Source organism: Podarcis melisellensis (genome assembly GCF_964234715.1).
Source record: "Podarcis melisellensis genome assembly, chromosome: 14".
Lineage (NCBI taxonomy): Eukaryota > Metazoa > Chordata > Lepidosauria > Squamata > Lacertidae > Podarcis > Podarcis melisellensis.
This window is the reverse complement of record NC_138546.1, coordinates 24,300,155-24,325,753: the sequence shown is the minus strand read 5'-3', so window position 1 is coordinate 24,325,753 and position 25,599 is coordinate 24,300,155. Positions and strand designations below refer to the sequence as shown.

At 49.4% G+C, this 25,599-nt stretch overlaps 2 protein-coding genes across 2 annotated transcripts in view; both read left to right on the top strand.

The window, feature by feature from the left end:
- Positions 1–1,965: 1,965 nt before the first annotated feature.
- Positions 1,966–20,487, top strand: LOC309356607 (epithelial sodium channel subunit gamma-like). The gene is made up of 13 exons (XM_081888152.1): positions 1,966–2,070; positions 6,776–7,106; positions 8,162–8,465; positions 9,529–9,722; positions 11,109–11,212; positions 12,550–12,713; positions 13,823–13,924; positions 14,213–14,330; positions 15,569–15,647; positions 15,865–15,922; positions 18,090–18,151; positions 18,290–18,365; positions 19,015–20,487. The coding sequence occupies exons 1-13, from the start codon at positions 2,028–2,030 to the stop codon at positions 19,432–19,434; spliced, it is 2,055 nt and encodes a 684-aa protein (XP_081744278.1). The 5' UTR covers positions 1,966–2,027; the 3' UTR covers positions 19,435–20,487.
- Positions 20,488–23,911: 3,424 nt separating this feature from the next.
- SCNN1G (sodium channel epithelial 1 subunit gamma) overlaps positions 23,912–25,599 on the top strand; it is a gene marked incomplete at its 5' end in the record, with an annotated part of 9,889 nt that continues 8,201 nt past the window's right edge. Inside the window, one exon of the mRNA XM_081887516.1 lies at positions 23,912–23,945. Within this exon, the coding sequence (XP_081743642.1) occupies positions 23,912–23,945 (34 nt within the window). The remainder of the gene's footprint in view (positions 23,946–25,599) is intronic.

The following is a 25,599-nucleotide window of genomic DNA, read 5'->3' as shown; positions in this document are numbered from 1 at the left end:
CCAGCATTTGCCTGAGGGCTGTTAACCTTCATGTGAATGTCAGCATTCACCATACCTCATACAACCACAGTTATTGTAGGCTGAGAGAAAATATTAATGACACACTGCACTGAATCATTTATTTGGAGCATTTTTACCACCTTCTTCAGCCAAAAGAAGGGGGGCTTGTTTTTCTTCTATGCCTCATTGTAGAAACACCTCACCATCAAATACATATCTAATTATATAGTTCCAAAACTGTATGGTTGACAACAACAATCCCTGCTGAGTATTCACATAGGAGAAGAAATCCCATATTCCCCTTGTTTATTGACTACTTACGGACTCATTTGGATGGGAAATTCCCACGCTCTCCTCATCTATCTTTCCATTCTAAATGTCCAATTGCTATGCTCACTCCTGCTTGTTTGGTGGCATGTTCCATGGAACCAGTGGTTTCCTGTGCTTGGTTGCCTTTGGAAGGAGGTCACAAGAGATTTGTGATGTTTTGTAATATTTGAATTTGTCTATAAGTTGAGCATAGCTGGAGTTTTGAAGTGCCTAAGGTCCTCTGCTGCCACATTGGATTGATGCAGAGAAACAGCCAGCCCACCCAAATACAGTTTGCTTACAAACCCCAAATCAGTTTTCTATGGGTCTCTCCAGACCAGGGGTCAGCAACCTTTTTCAGCCATGGGCTGGTCCACCGTCCCTCAGACCATGTGGTGGGCCAGACTATATTTTTTGGGGGAGGGGATGAATGAATTCCTATGCCCCACCGGGGGCCACAAATAACCCAGAGATGCATCTTAAATAAAAGGACACATTCTACTCATGTAAAACACGCTGATTCCCATACCGTCTGCAGGCCAGATTGAGAAGGCGATTGGGCCGCATCCAGCCCCTGGGCTTTAGGTTGCCTACCCCTGCTCCAGACTCTTTTGTGGGGGCAAGGGAGTATTTTGCGACACATCATTGATACAATCATAGCACATTACTGGTGGTTTATACCAGACCCTCCATTCTGCTTTATAATTTGCTTTCCCCAATGTTACCATATTATTGCCATTATTGCCAACTTCTGCACTATCCTGCAACAAAAGCAAGGGACAGGAATAAACCCCAAACCCAGAATATTTATGGGATGAAAAATGTTTGTTTCTTCTTCTGACAATTTTCTTGGTCTACTCTGAAGTGATGCTTTCGACCTTTAAAATCTTAAATGGTTTGGACCAAATTATTCAAAGGTCCATCTCACCTCTACCTTGCCTCGCTTGCCCATCTCTGAGAGCATATAGGTTAGGCAGGAGGGAGACAGGGGACCATGTTGCTTCAAGGGGCTGATAGGAGTTGTAGTCCAAAATAGCTGGATGGCACCAGGGTGGTAAAGAGTCCCTTCTTTTCACTGGCTTTTTCCTGAGTTTGATCTTCTTTTCAATTGTTGATTGGCTTTGGCTGTAATTATGTATTGGATTGTCTTTTTCAAGGAGGGTGGGTGTTTCCTTGCATTCTTTTGGCTTTTCTTACTGATTATATATCTGTAGTTGTATTGTATAGTTTCAAACTATGTAACATCCCCTGGGGTTCCATCCTTAAGAAAGGGCTAAAATTATTTTAAATAACTACATAACCATGAAGCAAATCAATGCAGCATAATATAAAGCTGCTGCTCCACTTTGACGATATGGATCAAGACTTTCTTTCTTTGCTTCAGACAGACAGACAGACAGACAGACAGACAGACAGACAGACAGACAGACAGACAGACAGACAGACACCATAATCCTTTCTCTCTGCTCCACTGCTGGACCAGGGTTGCGCCGGTCTGCTCCTACGCTTGCTGCCGGCAGGGGCCGCTGCAGGGCAGGGAGCGGCGGGCGAGTGGCGCGGCAGGGCGGCGAATAACCTGCAGGGGGCGCCGGGCGCGTATTGCAACCCGAGCCTGGCGAAGGCGTGGCGGCCGGCCGGGGGCGGGCTGGGGCGGCCGGGGCAGAGCAGAGCCAGCCGCGGCATCCCGCAGTAGGAGCTGCGCCCTCGCCAGCCTCGCCATGCAGCCCCAGCCGGCTCTCGGCGTCAACAGCGGCCCCGCAGGTGAGACGCGGCGGAGATGAGCTGCTCGGGTCTGCTCTTTGGGGCGCCTCTGGAAGCTGGGAAGTGCAGCTGCCTGGGTGGGAGGGAGGGACCTCCGAGGGTCCAAACCGGGGGCGGGAAGCCAGTCTCGACCGGAGGGTTGTGGGGAGATTTAGGACAGGCAGAAGTAAGGACTTAAACTATGGAACTCGCTGCCGCAGGAGGCAGCGACGGCCCCTGCTTTGGGTGGCGTGGCATTAAAAGAAGATCGAGCTAATATATGGAGGGGAGGGCTATCGATGGCTTCTGTCTAGCCCTCTTTTGCAAACGAAGGCTTATTTTCTCCTGCTCTGGAGGGTAGGTCTCGAACCAATGGCTCCAAGTTACAATAAAGGAGATTCCGACTAAACATACGGGTAAAACTTTTGACGGTAAGAACTGTTCGACAGTGAAACAGTCTCCCTCGGGAGGTTGTGGACTCTCCTTCCTTGCAGGTTGGATGGCTATCTGTCATAGATGCCATAGCTGAGTTTCCTGCGTTGCAGGGGGTTGGACTAGATGACCCCTGGGTCTCTTCCAACTCTATGATTCTATAATTTGTTTATATATTTATTCCGAATACCGGTTGCTTAACACCACAGGAGGGGGCAGTGCTGCTCTTACGCTCAGGTCCTGCTTGAGGGTTTCACAGAAGAGGCACAGAAGAGACCAGGAGGCTGGACCAGATGGGCCCCCTTTGGCCTGATCCAGCACTGCAGGGCACTTCTGGTGTTCTTACTCCTCTGCAGTGAGGCTCTCCCAGGGCAGGCGTCTGCCCTCTCCAAGGGGGGGGTGGAGAGGCGGGGGATGGGGGACAGGAATCCAGAGCCGACCATTTTAACTAGCCCTCCCCAGGGAGAAGAGGGGATCTCCCCAGTGTTTCATTTGCCACAGTTGGAGCTACTTGTCTTGCCTCCAAGCCCCCTGACATCTCCAAGCACAGACTAGGCTCCTGCCTGAAATCCTGGAGAGCTCCTGCCAGTCAGTGTTGACAGTGCTGAGCTCAAATGACTCAGTTGAAGGGGGGCTTTCTGTCTTCCTTCTCCATCGCTCAGAAGACTTCCTTACATCCCAGGTGGCACCATTTCTTCCTGATGGTGTCACAGGAAGATGGGGTTGTATCAGGGCTATAACAGCAATGCTCCTTGATTTCCCATGAAATTTCCTTCTTCTGTTTTTTTCTGGGGATTGGAGAGCAGGGAGGAGACAGGAAGGAAGGTTGTTCCACCTTTTATTCTTATGTATCTGTTTCATTTATATGCCACCTTTTCCTCCCAGGAGCGCTCCCCCTCCTCATTTAATCCCCGCAACAACCCTGTGAGGTAGGTTAGGCTGAGAGGCAGTGACTGGCCCCCAGTGAAGATCTCTCGCAGGTCCTAGCCCAGCACTAACCACTGTGACATGCTGGCTCTCTCTAGGGCTAAAGTGATTTTCCCAGCTGGGGGGCAGGTCCCTTTGCGTATGGGGGGTGGCTGGCAGGTGCTGCCCTGAACTGTGTACCATCAGCAGAGAAGCCTCTGGCCTCTAAGGTAATCCCTTTGTGGGAAAAGGTCCCCTGGAACCACTGGAATTCCCAGAGGTGTGTGCATCTTAAAGACAGCTTTTCATCCCAGTCTATAAAAGGTGTTGATGGGAAGCAGGTGTTTACTACTGAGAGAACCCATTTCAGGAAACAAAACAAAACAGATATCCTCTGGTTGAACAGCCACCCATAGCCTATAGGGAGATGCAAGCCTCAGAGTTTCACAAAATTATTCAAACTGTAGCAACTCCTCTATCTAGGCCTGCCACATACCCTTTTACCGGTATATACTCTTTGTAAGCTGCTTTGAGGATTTCCGAGTGGCATATAAATTTTATGAAATAAAAATATAAATACCCTTGACCACCTGTATTTTGGGACCAAGACTGCAAGTGGAGGATCTGCTTGTCTTGTGGCATACACAATCCTCAACTTACTGAAAACAGGGGGTCTTAGCATAAATATCTAGCTTAAAACACAGTTATGCAGGGATTTTTCCTCTGTTCAGATGGAAGTTGGTTTCAGGGGAAATGCGTCAGGTTGCAGTATTTTATAAGAAACGGCAGGATTGGTATGGCATATGACTAGTGTTGTGTGTAAACCACTTTCCAAACCCGCAGTAGGTGTACGTGGGATGCAGAGTAAACAGGTGCAGTGTGGTGCAATGGTTAGTGTGTCGGACTAGGGACCTGGGAGACCAGGGTTCAAATCCTCACTCCGTCATGAATCTCACTGGGTGAGCTTGGGCCAGTCACTGCCTCTCCATCTAGCCCACCTCACAGGGTTGTTGTGAGGATAAAGCACACACCCACACACAAGAGAGGGAGAGAGGCCCGGTTGGTCTTAGTCGGACATTGGGCATTCATTGTGCCACCTGTGCAAACAAATGCTCCGTGGAGATTCAGCAGAGTTCCTCCTCCCCTTTCACTTTCAGTAAACTCTTGGAATTTTTTTTTTATTCAATGCCAACTGACCTACGCAGTTCTAGGAAACGTTCTCAAGTAGCCAGTCATTGTGATTATTGTTCCCTATGGCTTTTAACAGGGGGAGTGGCCTGGCTCTTACTTTATTTATTTACCACGAGTATTTTTATAGACCTCCCTCTGCTAAAATTATCAGGCAGGTATACAGCGATATAAAAGTCAGGCCAGGCCTGAGTCTTACCATGGGAAGAGGAATATTTGTCTTTATTTGGTCCCCTCCCCATCTCAGAGGTTGGTCTTGGTGTATTGAACACACAGCACAAATGCAAGGCTGTGGTTTTAAGAGCAAAACAGCTCTAGCAGTAGGAAGGAGGGGCCAGCAAATGTCAGAAGGGGCATGGGGGGGGAGACCCCTTACAGGGAGGCTACAGCAGTGGAGTGCCAGCATTGGCAAAGGGTTGGCCTAAACGTCTTGTGAGGTCCCTGCTGACACTGTGTTTGTATTATTAAAGGCTCAACGGGTATCTGTGGCTCAGCTGGGGCCTCTGACAGTTTAAACAGGTTTGTGGCTGGTTTTAGACGTGCAGCAGTGGTTTTGTGATTAATCCTGCCATGAGAACGTCAAAAGAGCCTGCTGGGTCAGGCCAAAGGGGGCCTTCTGGTGCAGCACCCTCTTCTTCCTGCGGCCAACCAGAAGCTCGTTACAAGAAAGGCTCAAGCAGGACCTGAGCACAAGAGCCCTCTCCCCTCCTGTGGTTTCCAGCAACTGGTATTCAGAAGTATTACAGCCTTCTAACATGGGGGCAGGATATTGGCATCATGGCCAGTAGCACTGACAGCCCTCTCCTCCATGAATTTGCCCAATCCTCTTTTAAAGCTGCCTAGGTTGGTGGCCATCACTGCCTCCTGTTGAAGTGAGTTCCACAGCTTAACTATGTGCTGCAGGAAGAAGGACTCTATTTTGTCTGTTCTCTTCTGAGTCTTCCAACGTTCATCTTCACTGGGTGTGCACAAGTTCTAGTGTGATGACTGTCTCAACGCTATGTGCAATTTTATAAACCTCTGGTCTGGATAGCTCAGTTGGTTAGAGCATAGTTGCAGGTTCAATCCTTGTATGGGGCAACTACATATTCCTGGGTTAGATGATCCTTACAGCTCTGCAATTCTGTAATTCACCTCTGACTCACCTTTTCCCTGAATGAAAAAGTCCCTAACGCTGCAACCTTCCATCATAAGAAGAGTTGCTCCATCCCCTTGATCATTCTGCTTGCCCTCTTCTGAACCTTTTCCAACTGTACAATATCCTCTACAACAGGCATGGCCAACTCTCAAGAGACTGCAATCTACTTTCAGAATTAAAAACTGGCAGTGATCTACCCAAGTTGTTGAGCTTTTTAGGGGTTAAAAATAGCATTTTTGGGAGGGGAGTGGGGGGTGGGTTAAAGGCAAGGGACAAAGGGGTAAAGTCACTCACAAAAAGATTGCTATGGATGAAAACAGCAGCACAGAGAAAGCTCTGTCTTCCCTTCTAGAGATCAAATAACAATGGAGGGCAGGGCAGGAGTCAGTTTTAGTGACCCTAAGGAAAGGGAACCAGAGATCAGCCACAATCTACCAAAACCTTGATGGGAACTACCAGTAGATTGTGATCGACCTGTTGGACGTCCCTGCTCTACAACAGTGTTTTTGCACCTGGCTTTCAACCACTTGCAACCAAGTGAAGATGCCTGGGCGCCAGGATAGCACCTGACATCTCCACCATCTGGAGATCATTGGATCTGGGTTGTTTTCACACACCAATACCCGATCCTGTAGAATTCCATCAGTTATATTTTATATGCACAATTGGAATGCATTTCTGGAACCAAAATGCTTTTTCTGTGCAGCCTGAGCCAGAACAGACACCATTAAAGAAAAAGAGGTTGAAATAGGCCAATATACGTATATGCGGACTTTCCCGGTTTCAAGTCACTTTTCTTCTTTTAAGTTCTCTAAGCTCTTAACCTAGCTCAAGGTTGCCATCTGGACTTGAAATATGTTTAACTGAGAATCACAGTCGGTCCATCATCTGAAAAAGAAAAGCCATCTTGCCCACAAATGGCAACTAGACATTCCGTTTTGGCGACTCCAACCTTGGTTTAAGGAGCCACTGGGTGCCTGGCTTATATATTTCTAACACTGCTCTACAATATCCAGTGCCTGCAATATCCTTGATTTTTGCTTTGTGTTTTCCCCTCCAAAGTGTCGGCCATTAGCATGGCGCCTGCCAAGAAGATCAAGGCCAAGCTCAAGAAGACATTGCCCGTGACCGGCCCCCAGGCGCCCACCTTGCGGGAGCTGATGCACTGGTACTGCATGAACACCAACACCCACGGCTGTCGGCGCATCGTGGTCTCGCGGGGGCGCCTGCGCCGCTTCCTGTGGATCCTGCTCACGCTGACCGCCGTGGGACTGATCCTGTGGTACTGCACTCAGCTTGTCCTCAACTACTACAAAGCCTCTGTCTCTGTCACGGTCCAGTTCCACGCACTCCCATTCCCAGCTGTCACCATCTGTAACATCAACCCCTACAAGTAAGTGAGGCTCAGCATCCAGGAAAGCTCCCCCAAGCCTGCCAGTGGACAGGGACAGCGAAGGGTCAGGATCAGGCCAGGCTGCTTTCAGCACAGTCCTGCTCAAGAACTTGGAATGTGGAGTCAGGGAGGTGACGCCTTGGGTGGAATAAATAATGGCAACTTATAATAGCAGCATTTAATTATTATTTGGAGTGCTCAGAGAGCTCCAATTCACAGTTCCCCGCCCTGGGCTTTAAGATCCCCTAAAGCAGCCCTGCTGAGTATGCAGCCCTCACCTGTGGAACTCCCTGCTTAGGGGGGCCTCTCCGGCCTCTTTGGGGAAACGAGTAAAATAATCTTTTAGGAGGGATTCTTCCTTCTCTTGAAAATGTCCAAAATAGGAAATGTTGCCCTGCAAACCTGTGACACGAGTGTGGCGGTTGCAGCTGTATTTTTGTTAACAATTGCCATGGTGGAATGTCATGTATTTTGTGTCTTGTGGTGTGTAAGACGCTTTGAGAGTTTTGAATAGTAATAACATTTCCATTGCAATTTGCATTGCATAGGATCACGTAGGCTGCTGTTAATGTCCGGCTTGTGAACCTGATCACTATGGGGCTTGTGTTATCTTGCTGCTGGACTATGGGAGTGGATGGGGAGATTTTACATTCATCGAAACGTGGCGTTTTATGTTCTTGTTTGTTGGGTTGTCACAGTAAGTACAGTCCATCAATCCACTTTAAACATACCTATTGATATAAGCAGATCTTATGCCCAAATAGATATCCAAGCAAGGTGGGTGATTATAAGACATATTTCCTAGTGTCAAAAGTGCAGGAAGATCTTTGGACTGTTGAGTGATGAGTGGCAGCTGTTTATCCTTCCCACTTTGAAGCACAAGTCTGCTTTAAAATAATTGTGTGTCAGTCTTGGTCCTTGAGCCCAGTGCTGGGCTGAGTGGATGCACCCAGATCCTGGCTATCTGATTTTAACAGGGGGCCCTTCCCCACTCTCCTTGTAGCAAAAGATCTTGCCCCCTGTAGCAACAAGATCCCCTGTCTATCCCCCCGTAGGTACAGTGCCATCAAGAAACACCTGGCCGAGCTGGACAAAGAGACAGAGAACGCGCTGAGGTCCTTGTATGACTTTTCTGGAAGTAATATCAGGGAGCGCCGTGATGCGGGTGACCCTGAGCCAAGTGAGGACAGAAAATTCCACAGATACTTTCCCTTGACGAATTTAGACAACCTCACTCACCAGCAGCCTTTTCCAAATCCCTCCGCTGGTTCCAAACGGCGCATGGAGGCAAACATCATTTCAGGGGGCTCCAGCATCGTCAGCGTCAAGAACCCCCAGGATATTGTGGGATTCCAGTTGGTGAGTCGCCTTGCTCTGTGGCCTATGGGAGAACCAGATGCAGCTCTGTTGAGTCGGGTGCTAGCCTTATATTTGGGGCTGACGGGCTTGGCACAGGCAGGAGGGAATGCTAGGAGATGGGGAGCCCCATGCAGTGCCTTTGGGGCGTCTTCCAAATCATTTTCCATCCCCATTGCCATAGCCTTACTCAATCCAGCTCCCATCAGTCCCAGCTCGAAGCGGCCATGTGGTGCTGGGGCTGCTGGGAGATGTAGTCCATCTGGAGGGCAGTGGACAGGCTTGTGAGCTCAACAAGTGCCCTTCGCAGGCTCAGACCTGCACCTTGGATTGTGCCCAGAACTTCACCATAGGAAAGGGTGCCACTTGCCTCCTGAAATGTGGCTGGTGGCAGCCTATAGCCTGGAGTGAGTTGGGGGCTTTCCTGTTGTAGCCCCTGCTCAGCGGAAGCCCCTGCCAGGCAACCTTGGTTGTTCTCCACTTTGGGCATCTCCAATTGAGGCAGAAAGCAGGTTATAAATCCTCCTGCAAACAAATATAAATACTGTATACACATTAATTAGCTCAACAAACAAATGCGACAAGGTGTCCCTCCTGTCTCACAGTTGAATATGTCTTGCCTGCAGAGTTACGAGTCACTTGCAGTTCCAAGGCTGGATCAGAGAGATTTTCTTTCTGGGTCCAGGCATCTGAGGATTGTGCTCATGCTTTCTCTCTCTTTCTGAATGATTATTGTCATTTTATTTGTTGCATTGATATCCCACCCTTTTTCTCCAAAGTGTACGTGGTCCTCCCACTCCTCATTTAATGCCCAGAACAAACCTGCGAGGCATGTTAGGCCGAGAGGCAATGACTGGCCCATGGTCACACCTAGTGAGCTTCATGGCTGAGTGTCAGGATTTGAACCCTGGTCTCCCGGGTCCTAGGCCAACACCTTAACCACTGCACCACGCTATTCTGTGCTGAGCCACCTACCTATTTCCACACTGCAAGGCAGCGTATGCATCTGTGGGGCAGCCCCTCGGCCTGCCTGCTTGCCTGAGCCCCTGCTTTCTCTTCCTTCCAGTGTGACTCCCACAACAAGAGTGACTGTGCCCTTTACACCTTCAGTTCGGGTGTCAACGCCATCCAAGAGTGGTACAAGCTGCATTACATGAACATCATGGCCCAAATCAGTGCTGAAGAGAAAGTGAACATGAGCTACTCGGCAGAGGAGCTCATCTTGAGCTGCTTCTTTGACGGCCGTTCCTGCGATGCCAGGTCAGTCACTGGGAACAGAGCGGGGGGCAGAGCATGCTCCAGCACTGGAGGTGGAACATATCTAACGCAAATTAAAAGTGCTTTAGATGTGGGAAGTTTAATAGGGGCTTTTCTCTAGCATCCTTGGGGAGGCCAGACAGAAGTGTGATACACACCAAATTGGCCTTGTGCAGTTGGACAGGTGTTGAACGCAGAGCTCTCTGGCCTCATGTATGTCTTTTTAAAGACCACCTCTCAAGCCTTCACGGTTTGTGAAGGTCAGTGGCTAGACTAGAGCAGGTTTTAGCTGAGTTCTTCTGCTGGTGAACCTCTGAGGAAGTACAGAACAGAAGCCACAATGGCAGTGCCCTTTCTGCAGCAGTGTCCAAAATGTGGTCTCACCCATGAGTTTATGACTGCAGATATGGATGTTTCTGCATGGCCACCCGCCTGGTCTGCCTTGTGGGTTTCAGGTGGCAGCTTTACAGCCCACCCTCTGGGATCTGCCTCCCCAAAACATCCGTTTCCCCATCAATCCGTGGGGAGAACAGGCCTGTTCAGGTTCCCGACTGGGTAGTGGTGAGTCATGCCAAAGATCTTGCCATTGCAAGCGGAAGCCTAGTCGTCACTCGGCTCAACCCACCATTCCTGCTTAGCCACTTGTTGCATTAACCCATCCTTCCCCAATCTGGTGCTCGCCAGATGTTCTCAGTGGGGACCATATACCCTTAAGATGTTGTTGTTGTTGTTACTCATTAAACTTATTAGTTTCTTATTTTTTAACAGAATAACTCAAAGTGACTTAGAACAGCAACAGAAATAAATAACACATACATCATGTCAGGGATTCCTTTGTTGTGATTCCTCCATTGCAGAGGGTTGGACTAGATGTCCCTTGGGATATCCTTCCAGCTCTACGATTATATGATTCTAAAATCAGCATAAAACGAAAACCTAAAACTCATTCATATTTTTAAAAGGCAGGACTGAAACATCCCGCCCACCGAAGGAGGCCACAGATAATGAAAACCCAAAGGTCTAGCAGAATATAAACGTTTTTTGCCTGGCCCCAGGGTTAAGTCTTGATGGTGCCAGGCATTCTTCCCTGTGGAGCCATCACTGAGGGGGGCTGCTCTTGTGTCGACACCCTCCACACCTCCCCCAGAAAGATCCCTCTTTGCTGCCTCCCACTCCCCATGACATTTTTTAAAAGTTGGGCATCACCCAAAAAATTTCAAAACTCTTTGTCCTTGTCTGTTGGGAAGCTGAACAAAAGTCCCTGCAGAAACAGTTTATTTCTAATGCAGTTCATGTTAATTGGGCAATTTAAGCTCTTTTGTTGAGTTTATCTACAGTAGGTGGGGTGAAGTGCTTTTGAAAAATAAATATGTTTTTGGTCGGCGCCAGGAACTTCACGACATTCCACCATCCCATGCACGGGAACTGCTATACCTTCAACAGTGGGCAGAACGGAAGCATCCTGAACACAACCACCGGAGGCAGTGAATACGGTAAGGGAGCCCTCCAGATGGTTTGCCTGCTTGATCTCAGTTGTGAGTGGATGTGGGTGGGCCTAGATTCTTGTCCTGAGCTCTGTAGCCACTATCCAGAGTGCTAAGAGAACCTGTCCATTTGATCGCTTTGACTAGCAGAACTGATCCTGTTACAGATGCCACCTAACACCCACTCCACATTTGCAAGAAATCAGCCTTTCCTTGTGGCAGCACCTACACTCTGGGAACTCCCTGCCTATTGATATCAGTCAGCCTTCACTGTACTCTCTTTGGCACCTGCTAAAACCAGTTTTGTTTAGGCAAGCCTACCCAGACATGTAGAATGTGGATGTGTGTTTTAATCTGTTTTAGTTTATTGCTGTTTTTCTCTTTCAAATGTTGTCAAGAGTTGCTTTTAGTGATAACTTTATTGTATTTTCCTCTTTGCAAATTGCTTTGAGGAGTGTGTGTGTGTGTGTGTGTGTGTGTGTGTGTTACAACCAAGCAATGGATAAATTTTATGAAAAAACCTGACTAGCTAACTAAGAGAAGCCTACAAAGTCCCAGCTGCTTCCAGCTGCTCCTCCTCCCTCCGTGCCTCTGCCTCCTCTCCACGGATAGTCTTACCTGACCTGAATTTTGCATCCAAGCCTCTTTTCCACCATTAACATTTGACATTTGAAATATTACTTGTCTGGGTAGCTGGTCCCTAGTGGCCTGGTGTGAATCTGTATGTGTACCCCTACATGCCCCCCTCCCGAAAAAAAGCACTGCTCTTGAGGGGCTTAAGTTCACAACTTTGCAAGCAAATACACGTTAGGTGATTTCCTGTACCAGTCGCTGCCACTTTAGCTGAGACCTTCTGGCTTGTAAAGGACCTCATTTCCCCCTGGTAAATCTGCCCAGACCTGGACATCAACACCTGCCACCTCCGAGGGAGTTTTGGAGGGTGCTGATGAGAGAACGGGACCTTCTCTGCTGTAGTTCCCTGTCTATGGAATGCTCCTTCGGGGAGGCTCGCCTGGGGCCAAACCTGCTATCATTGATTCCAAATGTGCTTTATTTTTCCAGGCATTGGATGGATTTTTACATTTTGGTTTGGCTAAATTTTTCACTGCAATTTTTTTTTAAAAAGATGCGTTAGTTTATTTTGTTAGGTGCTTCAGGTGCTGTGCAGAGAAGCAAAGGAGAGAACGGGAGACACAATAGTTTAGCTGGCAAGTCTCATCCCGTGTGCCCTGACTTTTTTTGGCCCCCGTCCCCACAGCGCCTTCTCCTCCTCTTCCTCCGGAGCCTCTCTTGGTCCCGTACCTTCCACTAGACTGGCCTAATCCTGCGCTCCTTCCTTTACACAGGGCTGCAGGTGATCCTGTATATAAACGAAGCAGAGTACAACCCTTTCTTGGTGACGTCTACGGGAGCCAAGATAGTGATTCATGGCCAGGATGAATATCCCTTCATCGAAGACGTCGGCACTGAGATAGAGACGGCCACAGCCACCTCCATCGGGATGCACTTTGTGAGTGGTGCTGCTGGAGCAGATGGGCAGCAGTCACCTGGGGCAGATTCTGCTCTCGTGTGCACAGGAAACCCCCTTCCCAGCATACGGCTTCCCAGTGCTCAGAGCTTTCCAAACTTTTCATGTTGGTGACATGCTTTTTAGACATGCATCATTTCGCAACACAGTAGTGCAGTTTTACTAGCAAACCGGGAGGTTAAACTAAACCCTTATAAGTGATACGGACACATACATAAATTGTAATACAGGTCCGTTCTTAACCTGAAACCATTCTTAACCTGAGGCACCACTTTAGCTAATGGGGGCTGCTGCTGCGCCGCCACGGCGCAATTTCTGTTCTCATTCTGAAGCAAAGTTATTAACCCGAGGTACTATTTCTGGGTTAGCGGAGTCTGTAACCTGAAGCGTCTGTAACCTGAAGCGTCTGTAACCCGAGATACCACTATAGTGTGACACACCTACACACTGAGCTGACGTACTAACGTGTCGCAACACACACTTTGGAAAGCTCTGCGCTGGCTGGAGGTCGTTTTGGAGGAGACTTTCTTTGCCATGTTCTTTGTCATGTGTGCCTGTGACTAAGGGTCAGGGCTGGATTAAAAGGAAAAAAAGATCTGAACTTGCATGGCCGATGATGGGGGCTGGAGTCCAGCAATACCTGGAGGACCACAAATGTTCACTCCACCCCCGAAAGTGAAACTATGAAATTTCTACCCAATGAAAGATTAGATATACATAAGACATTGTCAGGTATATGGAAATGAGGGAGTTGATCCATACTTCAGGGGTACAACATCTGCTTCAATCCTGGCCATTGCCAAGTATTTTTTTTATTTATTACAGATCTTTCAGGATGTAAATCCTGCCAAACCTCCTTTGGGATGCCAGACCTGGCTTCGGCCTCTTGGGATAGTAAATCCTGATAGCACACAATAGAGTGCATCTGAGCATGTGCAAAGTGCCTTTCCAGCACCCACACATCTGGGATTAAAGGAAGAAGCACAAGCGCAACCCAGGATGCCTCTTCCCTGCCCCACACACCCCTCTCCCATCACACACCCCACCTTGGCAGGCTCATACCAACAGAGTTCTTCCTTTCTATCCCACAGACAAAGTCCAAAAGACTCGGCTATCCATACAGCAACTGCAAAGAGGACGGGTCTGACGTCAATGTGAAGAAGCTATACAAGAACAAAACCTACTCTTTGCAGGTGAGGCATGTGCGGTGGCCGGGGTGTGGGACTGTGAGAAGTGATCCCATGCTCTTGCATCCCCCCAAGGGATACTGGGGGGGGTGTAAATTGCACCCAGGCAGCCTGGAGCCCCAGGACCTCTCTGCCTCATGGTTTCGTGCAGCCTGCACCAGCAACCGCAATGGTTCGGGCTGATGGAAATTGTAGTCCAATATGACCATGCTGGCTGGGGGCTCATGGGAGTTGTAGTCCACAACATCTGGAGGGCATTGACAGACACCCTGCTTGATTTCTCCCCCCTCGCAGACCTGTCTCCATTCCTGCTTCCAGAATGAGATGGTGAAAAAGTGCGGCTGTGCCCAGTACGCCCAGCCCCTGCCCGATAATGCCGAGTTCTGCAACTACAAGAAATATCCAGACTGGAGTAAGTCTTCCCATCACTCCACCTGCCCGCTCTCCTCAGGAGCTGGGTCAAAGGGCCCCCTTCCCCCAGAGGGGGCTTAAGTTTCTCTGAGAGGTCTCTTTCCAGGAATGCATCCCACTCTGCCTTGAGTCCAATGTGAGCTCTTTGTTGCCATCCATGACCTCGGGAGAAAACGCCCTTCCTTGGGAAGCCATAGCTCTGGGCCTAAACCAGAAGAGGCGGATCCTGCTTCCCTCTCGCCTTCCGTACACGTCTGCTTACATGGCCTGCTGCCAAGCTGCCCTTCATCATCCATTGTCATCATCATGTTATTTGTATAGAATCATAGAATTGGAAGGGTTGGAAGGGGCCCCAAGGGCCACCCAATGTCATGCAGCGCAGGAATCATAGTTGAAGGATCCCTGACAGATGCCCATCCAACCTCTGCTTTCCAAACTCCAAAACCTTCCAATGAAGTGGTGAACTTTGGGCTTTCGAATTTCAGTGGCAATGCCAAAATTCAGTGCCCCCCCATTATTGCAGTGTCCTCTCAGCTCAGTGCCCAGTGCAGGTGAACCAGTCACGCTCCCCTAAATCTGCCTCTGTCTGAAGGCGCTAAGAGCTGTCCCCTGTCGAACAGCTCTTAGCGCCAGAAGGTTATTCCTGGTGTTTAGCTGGAATCTCCTTCTTTAGTTGGAATCTCCTTTGTTATGCCACCCTTCCATGAAAATACGTGCCCAAAGCAGCTCCTCAAGCAGAAATTGCATCTCAGAAATCAACCATCGCAGGAACAATTTCACAATAGCATCCTGAAACAACAACGTAACAGCAAATATAGCAACATACAAGAAAAACATTCACACCCACATTTCGGAGCTATAAATAAAGCCAGATTGCATTAACAAGATGACTCCGTTCTAGCCATACCAAAAATAGCAAGGAGGTTGGACCCGTTTCTCTTGGGTCCCAGGAACACCCCCTCTCCTTGATGTTGCTCACAGTCCCCTTCCTGCAGCAGCTTCTCGGGAGGTTTCCAAAGGCAGGAGCCCCTTGCTCGTTCACAGCAGAAGGCAGGAGTGAAGGCCATGCTGTTGCCTTCTCCTTGCCCAAGATGCTTCCTCAACAAAGTGGGAGCTTGCCTTTGTCCTGCGGTTGTCCTGAGACCTTTTTCCCCAGCCACGCTGGGATTTTGCAGGATTGGTGGAGGCTGCTGGGCTGCTCCTAACAGCCTCCCTTCTCTCTCTCTCCTCTCCCTCCAGTGTATTGCTACTACAAACAGCATGAAAAGTTTGTGAAGGAGCAGCTGGATTGCCAGGGGAGCTGCACAGAGGCCTGCAGGTAAGTTGTCCCCCCCCCACCATCCCTCTACCACCACCCCACAACTAGAATGCTCCAGGCTCCAGTTACACCAATGGCAACTTCCTGCATCCTTGACTTGGGTGGGTTTCCAAAGGGTGACAGGGCCGGGTCTTCTGCCATTGGGGTCTCCAGAGAAGCCATCAGGGTGCTGAGTCCTTCCCTCCATGCTTGCTCAATGCCTGCCTTGCCTCCCCAGCTTGAAAGAGTGGACCCTCACCACCAGCCTTGCCCAGTGGCCTTCTTCAGCCTCCCAGGTGAGTGTCTCCCCCCCACAAGTCCTGTTTGCCTTGACCTCCCTTTCCCTAGGATGTGGTGCTCTTTCTGCACAAAAGAGGGCCGCCCCCTTTCCTCCTTCCTGTTCATTTTATCCCTCGAAAACTTGGCTATAACATACCTGTCGACTGTCCCGGAAAAAGTGGGACACCCTGTTTTTTCTCTCAGAAAAAGACAGTGACCAAAATGGCCGCCGCGATCGCACATGATTTCGGGCTGCACTTTTACAGGCATGGTGTTCAAAAGCAAATACTTTTGGTCACTGTTTCAAAAACAAAAACAAAACCACTTTTTGTGGGGGGGCATGAACAATGCAGGTCAAGTGATTTGTGTGGGAGTGCGGCCTTGGAAGATGGTGTCCTGGTTTATGGCCGGTTTGTATTGTAAGGAGTGCTATAAATATTTATAACAATAGATTGATCCAGGAGTTTGCAGTAGGTAACACCTCCTCAGTTTAATTGCTGATGACGTTGCCATCATGCTTCAAGATACAAAGGGTTGCCCTTCCACAAGTATGTTGAGAAAACTGGGATAAGTAACATCTAATTGTTTTTTTTAAAAAAAAATTCTTGATGTAATATAGAGCATTTTATCCTAGGTACTCCTTCTTTCAGTCATAGGTTTCAGTCACAGGTTTGTGTTTCTGTATATCTTGCAAGTCAGGTGTGCCCCACCCCTTGTTCTCTCGTTTCTTATGACGGGACTTTTCACTTACCTTTCTGCATCTCATCGCAAGTATCCGGATAACGAGCTTTATAATTTCTTCTTGTGAATGTAACATCCCATGCCCGCCTGGGTTTGGTTTGGTTTTTGCATATGTGTTTGTCTTGTGAAGTTCTATTCAATTAAAAATACTTTTTTTAAAAAAAGATCCAGAAGTTCTACTTCTGGAGGGAATTAATACTATAAATTATTTTGGGGTGGTGTCTTGTCTCCAAATTATTATTACTATTACTAATTATTATTATTATCCTATCAGACTGGGTGGCCCAAGTCAATCTGGATTCCTCCCAATACAATATTAAAAAATTATAAGATTAAAAACTTGCCTATATAAGGTTGCTTTCAGATGTCTTCTAAAAGTCAAATAGTTGTTTATTTCCGTGACCTCTGATGGGTGGGCATTTAATAATAATAATAATAATAATAATAATAATAATAATAATAATAATAAGTTTATTATTAATATAAACTGTGACAAATCCTTTTTCTGGAATGTGAACACCCCAAGACCCAATTAACTATTAGATTGTCCCCTGGAATTAAGACTTGTTCCACCTCCTTGCAGTATTCTAAAGAATCTGAACAAATTGTTTCATTTAAATTTTTTTAAATGAATGTGCCCTTTCCATATGTTCACCTGTACAGGCACAAGATCAGATGCAAAGCCCTCTCTTATGTGTAAATCCTGCCCTACCCAGGGAGCTCCTAAACTCCATGGGAGGACCAGGCTAAGGGACGGAGGCAGGGAATTGGTTTGCAAGGAAAGAGCTGTGAGTGAAGCAGTGGAGGGCAAGAGTCAGACCCAGGGCCAGCTGTCAGCTAAGCTGGGCCCCAGCCTGTGGGGCTTCGAAGGGCCCCACCCACCCATGATTTTTAGTGCCTGGCACTTTTGAATAGGAGTCCAGGAGATGGTTACCTCCATCAAAGGGGCAGCGGTGGTGGCTGCCACATGCAAGCCTGGGCCCTACCCTAGGCACAGGGGCTGGTCCTTGTCAGCACAATTTTGAGGGGCCCCCAAAGCCCTGAGGAGAGGGGGGTGGCAAATGGGAAGGACAAGATCACAGAGGAGACCACACAATTGTCCTGCTTGTGTGTTTCTTCCCTTTGGGGCATTGGGCAAGCCACTGGGGAGAACAGGAAGCTGGACTGAACTTCAGGAAGAAGTTTCTGAGGGTCAGAGCTGTTTGACCGTGGAACTGATTCCCTCGGAAGATGGTGGACTCTCTTTCATTGGAGATGCTTATCTGTGGATGGATTATCTGCCATTGATTCTTCAGCTGTGATTCCTACACTGCAGAGGGTTGAACTAGATGGACCTTTGAGTACTTTCTAACTCGATGATTTTGTGACTGGATCCTTACCCAGCAGCACGGCTTTTCTGATGTTTGAGTGTGTTCAATTAATTCCGGCTCTCTTCTTTTAAAGGAATGGATGCTGAAACTTCTGTCATGGGATAAATGGAACAACCGCGGTGAGACCTTTAAAAAGTAAGTCCCCCCCGCACACATCCCATAAGAAGCCAGGGCTGTCCGTCCTAGGTGGGGCACTGTTGCTTCCCAACTAGCCCTGCCTCATCCAGCTCCACTTCTCCTTCTCTCCCCCCTCCCCACAATTTATTTTCTCAGGGAAGACCTGGCAAACCTCGTGGTGTTCTACAAAGACTTGAACGAGAGGGAAATCAAGGAGAATCCAGCAAATGATGTGAGTGTTGCCTTTGGCCAACTTCTGAGTAGCCCCTTCTGGGAGGGCACTTGCCAAGAGGGGCTCCTCCACTCAGGCTCAGGAAGCAGCTAATCCTGGCACTGTTAAGGAGAATCATCTCCCCATGGGCCCCAGCCTGGCTGTGTTGGTGGAGGGAGGCAGGAAGAGGGATCCATTTCCACCATACCTGCAGATTTTGCCCTAGTGTGGTGGAGAGAAGAGCCACAGCTCCATGGTCGTAGAGCACCCTCTTTGGAAACAGAAGGCTCTAGGTTCAATCCCTGGCAATGTTTCCAGGTAGGCAGACACATCGTGAAGCCCTGGAAAGCAACTGCCAGTCAGTGCTGAGCAAGACAAGCCGCTTTTCTGGCTTAGTAGAAGGCAGCATCCAACAATGGCCATCATTTGGGGCCATTTGCTTTGCACGAAGAAGGTCCCGTGTTCAGTCCCAAGTGTTTTCTAGTAGGGTTGGGTGGGGCAAGGAGACAGTGGAATGGAGAGAGTGTCCTTTCAGTGGCCAAGGGAGTGGGGAGCCTTCAGTGGTCCATGGACCATACAGGGAAACGCTTCTCCGTGTAGAAATTAAACCCTGCCAGGAAACCCCCAAGGGGAAAACTGGTGCTGAAGTGCTCCCTCTGTCCCTTTCCAGCCCGTCATTCTTGTCTCCAACATTGGGGGCCAGCTGGGCCTCTGGATGAGCTGCTCCATGGTCTGTGTCATCGAGATTGTGGAGGTCTTCTTCCTCGACACCATTTGCATCATCCTGCGCCGCCATTGGCAGAAGGCCAAGAAGTGGTGGCGGGGTAAGAACAGGGATCAAGAGGAGGAGGAGGAGGAGGAAGAGGCAGAGGCAGAACCAACCCCCCAAAATGGCCTGCAGGGCCACGACAACCCAGCCTGCACTGCAGACGATGATGATCTGCCCACCTTCAACACAGCCATGCGCCTGCCCCTCTCGCTGGAGCACCCACCCCCTAGGACCCCCCCACCCAACTACAGCACCCTGCGGCTGGCCAGCACCTTTGGAGAGCAGCTGGATGACACCCTGGAGGTCCGGACAACCCAGTGATGCCCTTGACGCCAGCAGGAAAGGCCGCTCCTTGGACTCAGCGGCTGGACTTACCCTCTGGCGGGACGGGGGACAGAAGCCGCTTGCCCCAAACAGAACTGCACCTGCTCTGTGCTCTGCCATTCTGCTAGCCAGACACTTGATGCCGTCTCTGTATTAATCCCCCCTCTGCCCCTCGCTGGGGGCGAGCCAGGCTTTTCGCCAAGGCGGCTTCCGTTGTGATGCTTAGGTGTCCGAAGGCAGTTCCTGTCTGGAGGTGGGAGCTTAGTCCATGACCTTGGACCCCCAGACAAGAGCTGCTGACTGTGTGGCAGAAAGCTGTGACTCCTTAGGGAAAGGACAAGTCCAGCTGCACCTTGACCCTCAGGCACGGAAGATGGTTGTGGGTTCAGTAAGATCCAGGTTCCCTTTTGCTGTAGCTGAAAGCAGCTCCCTGGTTTCAGCTGGCCTGGAACGGAGCTGCCTTCAAGATTTTGCCTTTGTCTCAAAGCTGTAAAGGTTGGTTCTGAGAGCACACCCCGCAGAAGGAGCAGCCTTGGCTCTCAAGGGGTGCCTTTTAATCCTGCTTCTGAAAAGACCTGCATCCCCATGCCCAGCTACACCCACACATGCAATCCCAGCCCTTCCAGGTGCACTTATCAGGGTACATTTATCTGCCACCTCCTCCCTTGCAAGGTCCATCCACTGGAGAAGCTGGTAATACTGGGGGGCAGGACACCTCTCAGTGCAAGCAGCTGGGAATCACATGTGGGGAGAGGGCTACTGCTATTGTTGTGCTCAGGTCCTGCTTGCGGGCTCCCCATAGAGGCATCTGCCTGGCCGCCGTGAGAAAAGGGTGCTGGACTCCCGACAGGCCCCCTTTCACCTGATCCAGGGCCCTTTGGGTGCAGGGGCTGTGGCGGAGGTGGCAAGCAGCAAGGAGTGGGAAAAAAGACTTGGCTCATGTGCAATATATGGTGGTGGTGTTTTTAAGCTTAATAATTTAACAACCGAGACCAGCCCCTGGGAACTGTGGAAGGGGAGAAATGCCTTTAATAAAATATTTGTAAGGAACAGCCTGTGTCTGTGCATGTGTGATCTTTTCCCCGGGAAATCTGGTAGGGCTGGAGCTAAGGATCTTGGGGCCTCCCTGGAAGCTGAAAGGGACTCCTGCCAGGGTCCTTCCACCAGCCAGAGCCAGTGAAGGGGTGCAAGCATCTGCCTCCACAAAGGTCCTGGACACCCTACTCTCTGCTTTGCCCCAGTCATGAGCCACTCTCTGACACTCGGCCTTGGCTCATTCCTGCTTTCAAACACATGGTGAGGTTGATTGATGGCAAACGAGGCAGCAGGGCTGGTGGGTGTGGGATTCTCAGCTCAGGCAGGAGCTATTGTTTGCCCCCTTGCACCATCCCAAACCTGGGGGGGGGGCACCTCTGGATGCTATTGTTTTGGCAGGCAGCATCATAAATCAAGGGCAGGGAGACTGTTACCATTTCCAAAGAGGTAGCGATGGAGGGGGGGGTCTTACCTGTGTACACATCACATCAGCCATGGTGGAAGGGGGCATGCCCGGTTGCAGCTGAGGGTATGACGAATATTAGTGTCACTCAAGGGTGGGGTAAAAAAAGAGTCCCATCTCTTCCCCCCCACCATGGCCCTTGGAAAGCAGGGGGCAAACAGGGTCACCTAGTTTTGTTAATCAAGGCCCTTTCTCTGCCCTCCTTCCACAAAATATGCACTACAGGGAAAGGTGACGTGGCAGAGACATGGCACCCTGGACAGCTGCTGCTTCTGGGAGTTTGTTTCAGGGAGTTCACACAGGGTCATGGATGTAAGAAAAAGTCTCAGCTCTGACCTGGTCTCTCCCTGGGCGATTTGCACAACTGGGGCTCTGTCGGAAGCCATAGAAGAGCCAGTCTTCTGAATTGGTACCTGTTCTCCTGACTTGAAAGGCGGGGCTGCCCCAGGTGCCTCACACAGGTCCCATCACTGGTTCAAAGTCCATCCTGGAACTCTTTGACTCGCTTCAGTAGGGACATCTCTGCCAGAAGGCGCTGGGATGTAACTCAGCTTGCAACGCAGGCTGACAACATTGGGAGAAATCTCCAACCTTCCTAGAATGTCCTTTTTCCACTGACTGCTTGGTCTTCCTTCAGTGCTGGGCTGATGCTTGCAGGGTTGCTGATCATTTCTTCTTCCTTCTTTGTCTTTACCTTGGGGGAGGAGAGAGCTTTTGCATCTCTCCTGCTCAACTGAAAGACCAAGCAGGACTCATTGCAGGACTCTTAGTTACAGCTAGGATCTTTCCTATCACATAAGTGCAGTATATCCCCCAATAACTGTATCCCTCTTCTTTTCCTAAACTCAGAACCTCAGTGTAACAACATCCAAGGCAAAATATGCTCATCCAGTTCAGCTTCCGTGAGTGTGTCAAGTCCAAACACCAGCCATCTCCAGGCCTATAGTCGATCAGGCCCTAAAGCAGAGGCAACTACACTAAAACTCCCTGAACATTGGTGCCATGACTATTTGGATAAGCTAAACAATCAAATAACATATTTAATTTGCAGGGCAATCTTATTTTTTACTGGTAGACACAATATTCATAAACTCTTAAAATGCAAGTTGTTGCTCCTATGTGGGATTCACATATTATACAATGAAAAGCTTGAATTTTGTTTAACATCAACTAGAGTTTGCTTGTTGTTAATTGCATTTACCATATTTTTCGCTCTATAGGACGCACTTTTTCCCCTTCAAAAATGAAGGGGAAATGTGTGTGCGTCCTATGGAGCGAAGAAGCCATAGCCCCGCGACCTTCTCCCAGCTGAAGAGGTGACGCGCGGCTATGGCAAGAGCCTCTATAGCTGCGCGTCACCTCTCCAACCGGGAGAGCGCGCGTGGGGCTAAACAAGCCATAGCCCCGCGACCCTCTCCCAGCTGAAGAGGTGACGCGCGGCTATGGCAAGAGCCTCTATAGCCGCGCATCACCTCTCCAACCGGGAGAGCACGCGCGAGGCTAAAGAAGCCATAGCCCTGCGATCCTCTCCCAGCTGAAGAGGTGATGCGCAACTATGGCAGCAGCCTCTCCGCTGCGTGCCTTTCCGCTGCTCCCTGACCTGCTCTTTGGGGCTGGTGGTGGGCTTCCCCCTGCCAGCCCCAAAGAGCAGGTTGAAAGGAACCTGAAGCCTGGAGAGTGAGGGGTCGGTGTGCACCGATCCCTCTCGCTCTCCAGGCTTCCAAGGTAGCCGCCTGAAGGCGACTGAACGCACCTTAAACAGCACCTTGTTTTAGAGGGGGAAAACAAAAGGGGGAAAATTCTCCCCCTCTCTGAGCAACACCTCCTGCCGCTTCGCTGAAGGGGCGCTGGGCAGGGAGGGGGAGAATTTTTTTTTCTTGTTTCCCCCCCTCTAAAACAAGGTGCGTCCTATTGTCTGGTGCGTCCTATAGAGCGAAAAATACAGTATATACCACTTTTCTAGATACACAGATACAAGGAGATAAGAGTATCTCCTAATACCCACCCCACCCCTTTGCTCCTGTGGATGAGCCTCTTTACTGGCATCTTCCAAACCCACAGAGGTCCAGTGTGCTCAGCTTCTCAAAGAGCTGGGCCTCGCTCTCCCACCCATCCTGAGTGCTGGAGGAGAGGGCTGAGTCTTCTAGACTCCAGACTCCTCTTTAGAAAAAGAGTTGAGAGCTGAGAATGTTTAGCCTGGAGAAGGGAAGACTGAGAGGTGCTATGAGAGCCATCTTCAAATATCTAAAGGGCTGTCATATGGAAGATGGAGCAAGCCTATTTTTTGCTGCTCCAGAGGGTTGGACCCAAACCAATGGATTCAAATGACAAGAAAGGAGATTCTGACTAAACATCTGGAGGTAAGAGCCATCGGTTAGGTGGTCATCTCTCAAGGGTTCTTTAGCTGTGATACCTGCCTTGCAGAGGGTTGGACTAAATGTATGTTGGGGTATCCAAGTCTACAGTCCTGTGATTCTTCAAAGGAACAAGCCAGCCCTGCTGCTGCACTGCTGAGTGGGGCCCCTGGACCTCTGACCCAAAGCCCTGCCCTGATAGCACATTCGATACAGAGGTTTCTGGTGGCCATCAGAGCCAGAGCCAGAGGAAGCCACTCTGTTTTCTTCCTGGTGAGGGAGGCTAGAGAAGGTGCTGAGCAAGTTCTACCAGCTGCTGCTGTCAAGGATGATTTCCTAATAACTTGGTGCTCTCCTCCGCCCTGGCAATTGCATTAACTGGGTCAAACCACCACCGCCACTTGGCCTCCTGCTGATGGTGATGGGTGTGTCTTCCCAGGGCTGACAGGGATCATCATCCTCACTGCGTCATCACCTTCCTGATGATGCTGAGGGCCAGGGAGATGATGTCATCTGGCTCATCTTTGAAGTTGGGCCATCTTGGAGGCATCAACTGGGGGCAGAAGTCACAAGTTTCTCTCTCTCTCCCTCTGTGTGTGTGTGGGGGGGGGGTGTAATTGAAATGGGATGTGGGACTTCCCCCAGTTTGATGCAAGGTAGGTTTCTAAGTAAACCTGCCCTGCTTGACCAGGAGCCATCAAAAGCAACTGGGAAAAGGGAAGTGATGCTGGGTGAGTAAAAAAAAACCGATAGAGAAAAGGGGGCATGCTTTCAGTGAAGCCAAGGAAGGAGCTGTAATAAGACCAGAAATAAGTGAATCATAGAATTACAGTGGTTAAGAACTTAATTCGTTCTGGAGGTCCGTTCTTAACCTGAAACTGTTCTTAACCTGAGGTACCACTTTAGCTAATGGGGCCTCCCACTGCCGCAGCGCAATTTCTGTTCTCATCCTGAAGCAAAGTTCTTAACCCGAGGTACTATTTCTGGGTTAGCAGAGTGTAACCTGAAGCGTCTGTAACCTGAAGCGTCTGTAACCCGAGGTACTACTATAGAGCTGATGTACTGTATGATTTCTTGCCTTCATGTGTGTGTAACCTTGCTACGTGAAGAAGCATCTATACACCCTGTCTCTTTTCGTTTCATGTACTAAACCAACCTTTCTTCATTCCTTTGGTGTGTGAGAAAGTGGCTAGAGAGAAGTTTTTCTCCCTCTCTCCTAACACTAGAACTGGGGGCAACCAAGGAAGCGGAAAGCTGGAAGATTCAGAACAGAGGAAAGGAAGTCCTTCTTCACACAGCACGGCATTGAACTATGGAACTCCCTGCTGCAGGAGGCAGTGATGGCCACCAACTTAGATGGTTTTGAAAGAGGATTGGACAGATTCATGGAGAAGAGGGCTAATGGGGGCTAGTAGCCAGGACAGGTATGCTCTGCCTCCACAGTCAGATGAAGCAGTGTTTCTAAATACCAGTTGCTGGAAACCACAGGAAGGGAGACTTGTCCTCAGATCCTGCTTGTGGGTTTCCCATCTGGTTGACCACTGTGAGAACAGGATGCTGGACTAGATGGGTCACTGGCCTGATCTAGCAGGCTCTTATGTTCTTATGTGAGCTTAGTAATTGGGGATAAGGTTATGGGCAAACAGGTGTTCATAACAGATGCATGTATCCATGAAAAGGATGACAGTCCTCTCTGAGCTGCACAAGCACCTCATAATAGAAGTCTGTATTTCAAAAATGCTTGGAACTCAAGGCTCTCGGAATCATCTCCTTCCTTTCCTTTCTTCATTATCATCCTGCAGCAGGGCTTGGGTGCCCCCAACTAATCACTGCACTGAGGGGGACAGCATTGGGGGGAACATTCCAGCTGGTGAGTGAAGGATGAACCACCTCTTTCCAGTGCACTCACCAAAAATCCACTCTACGGTTTCATATCCAATGCACAGATAAGGACTGGGATAAAGGTCAGGTGGAATGCTGGAGAAGGGAGGTCTTCTGGATGAGCCACAAGCCCTACAAAGGAAGACTGAAGGCATTAGGTACGTTTAGTCTGGAGAATACTTTGGCCACCTCATGAGAAGAGAAGACTCCCTGGAAAAGACCCTGATGTTGGGAAAGATGGAGGGCACAAGGAGAAGGGGACGACAGAGGACGAGATGGTTGGACAGTGTTCTCGAAGCTACAAACATGAGTCTGACCAAAACTGCGGGAGGCAGTGGAAGACAGGAGTGCCTGGCGTGCTCTGGTCCATGGGGTCACGAAGAGTCGGACACGACTAAACAACAAAGTCTGGAGAAGAGATGATTAAGA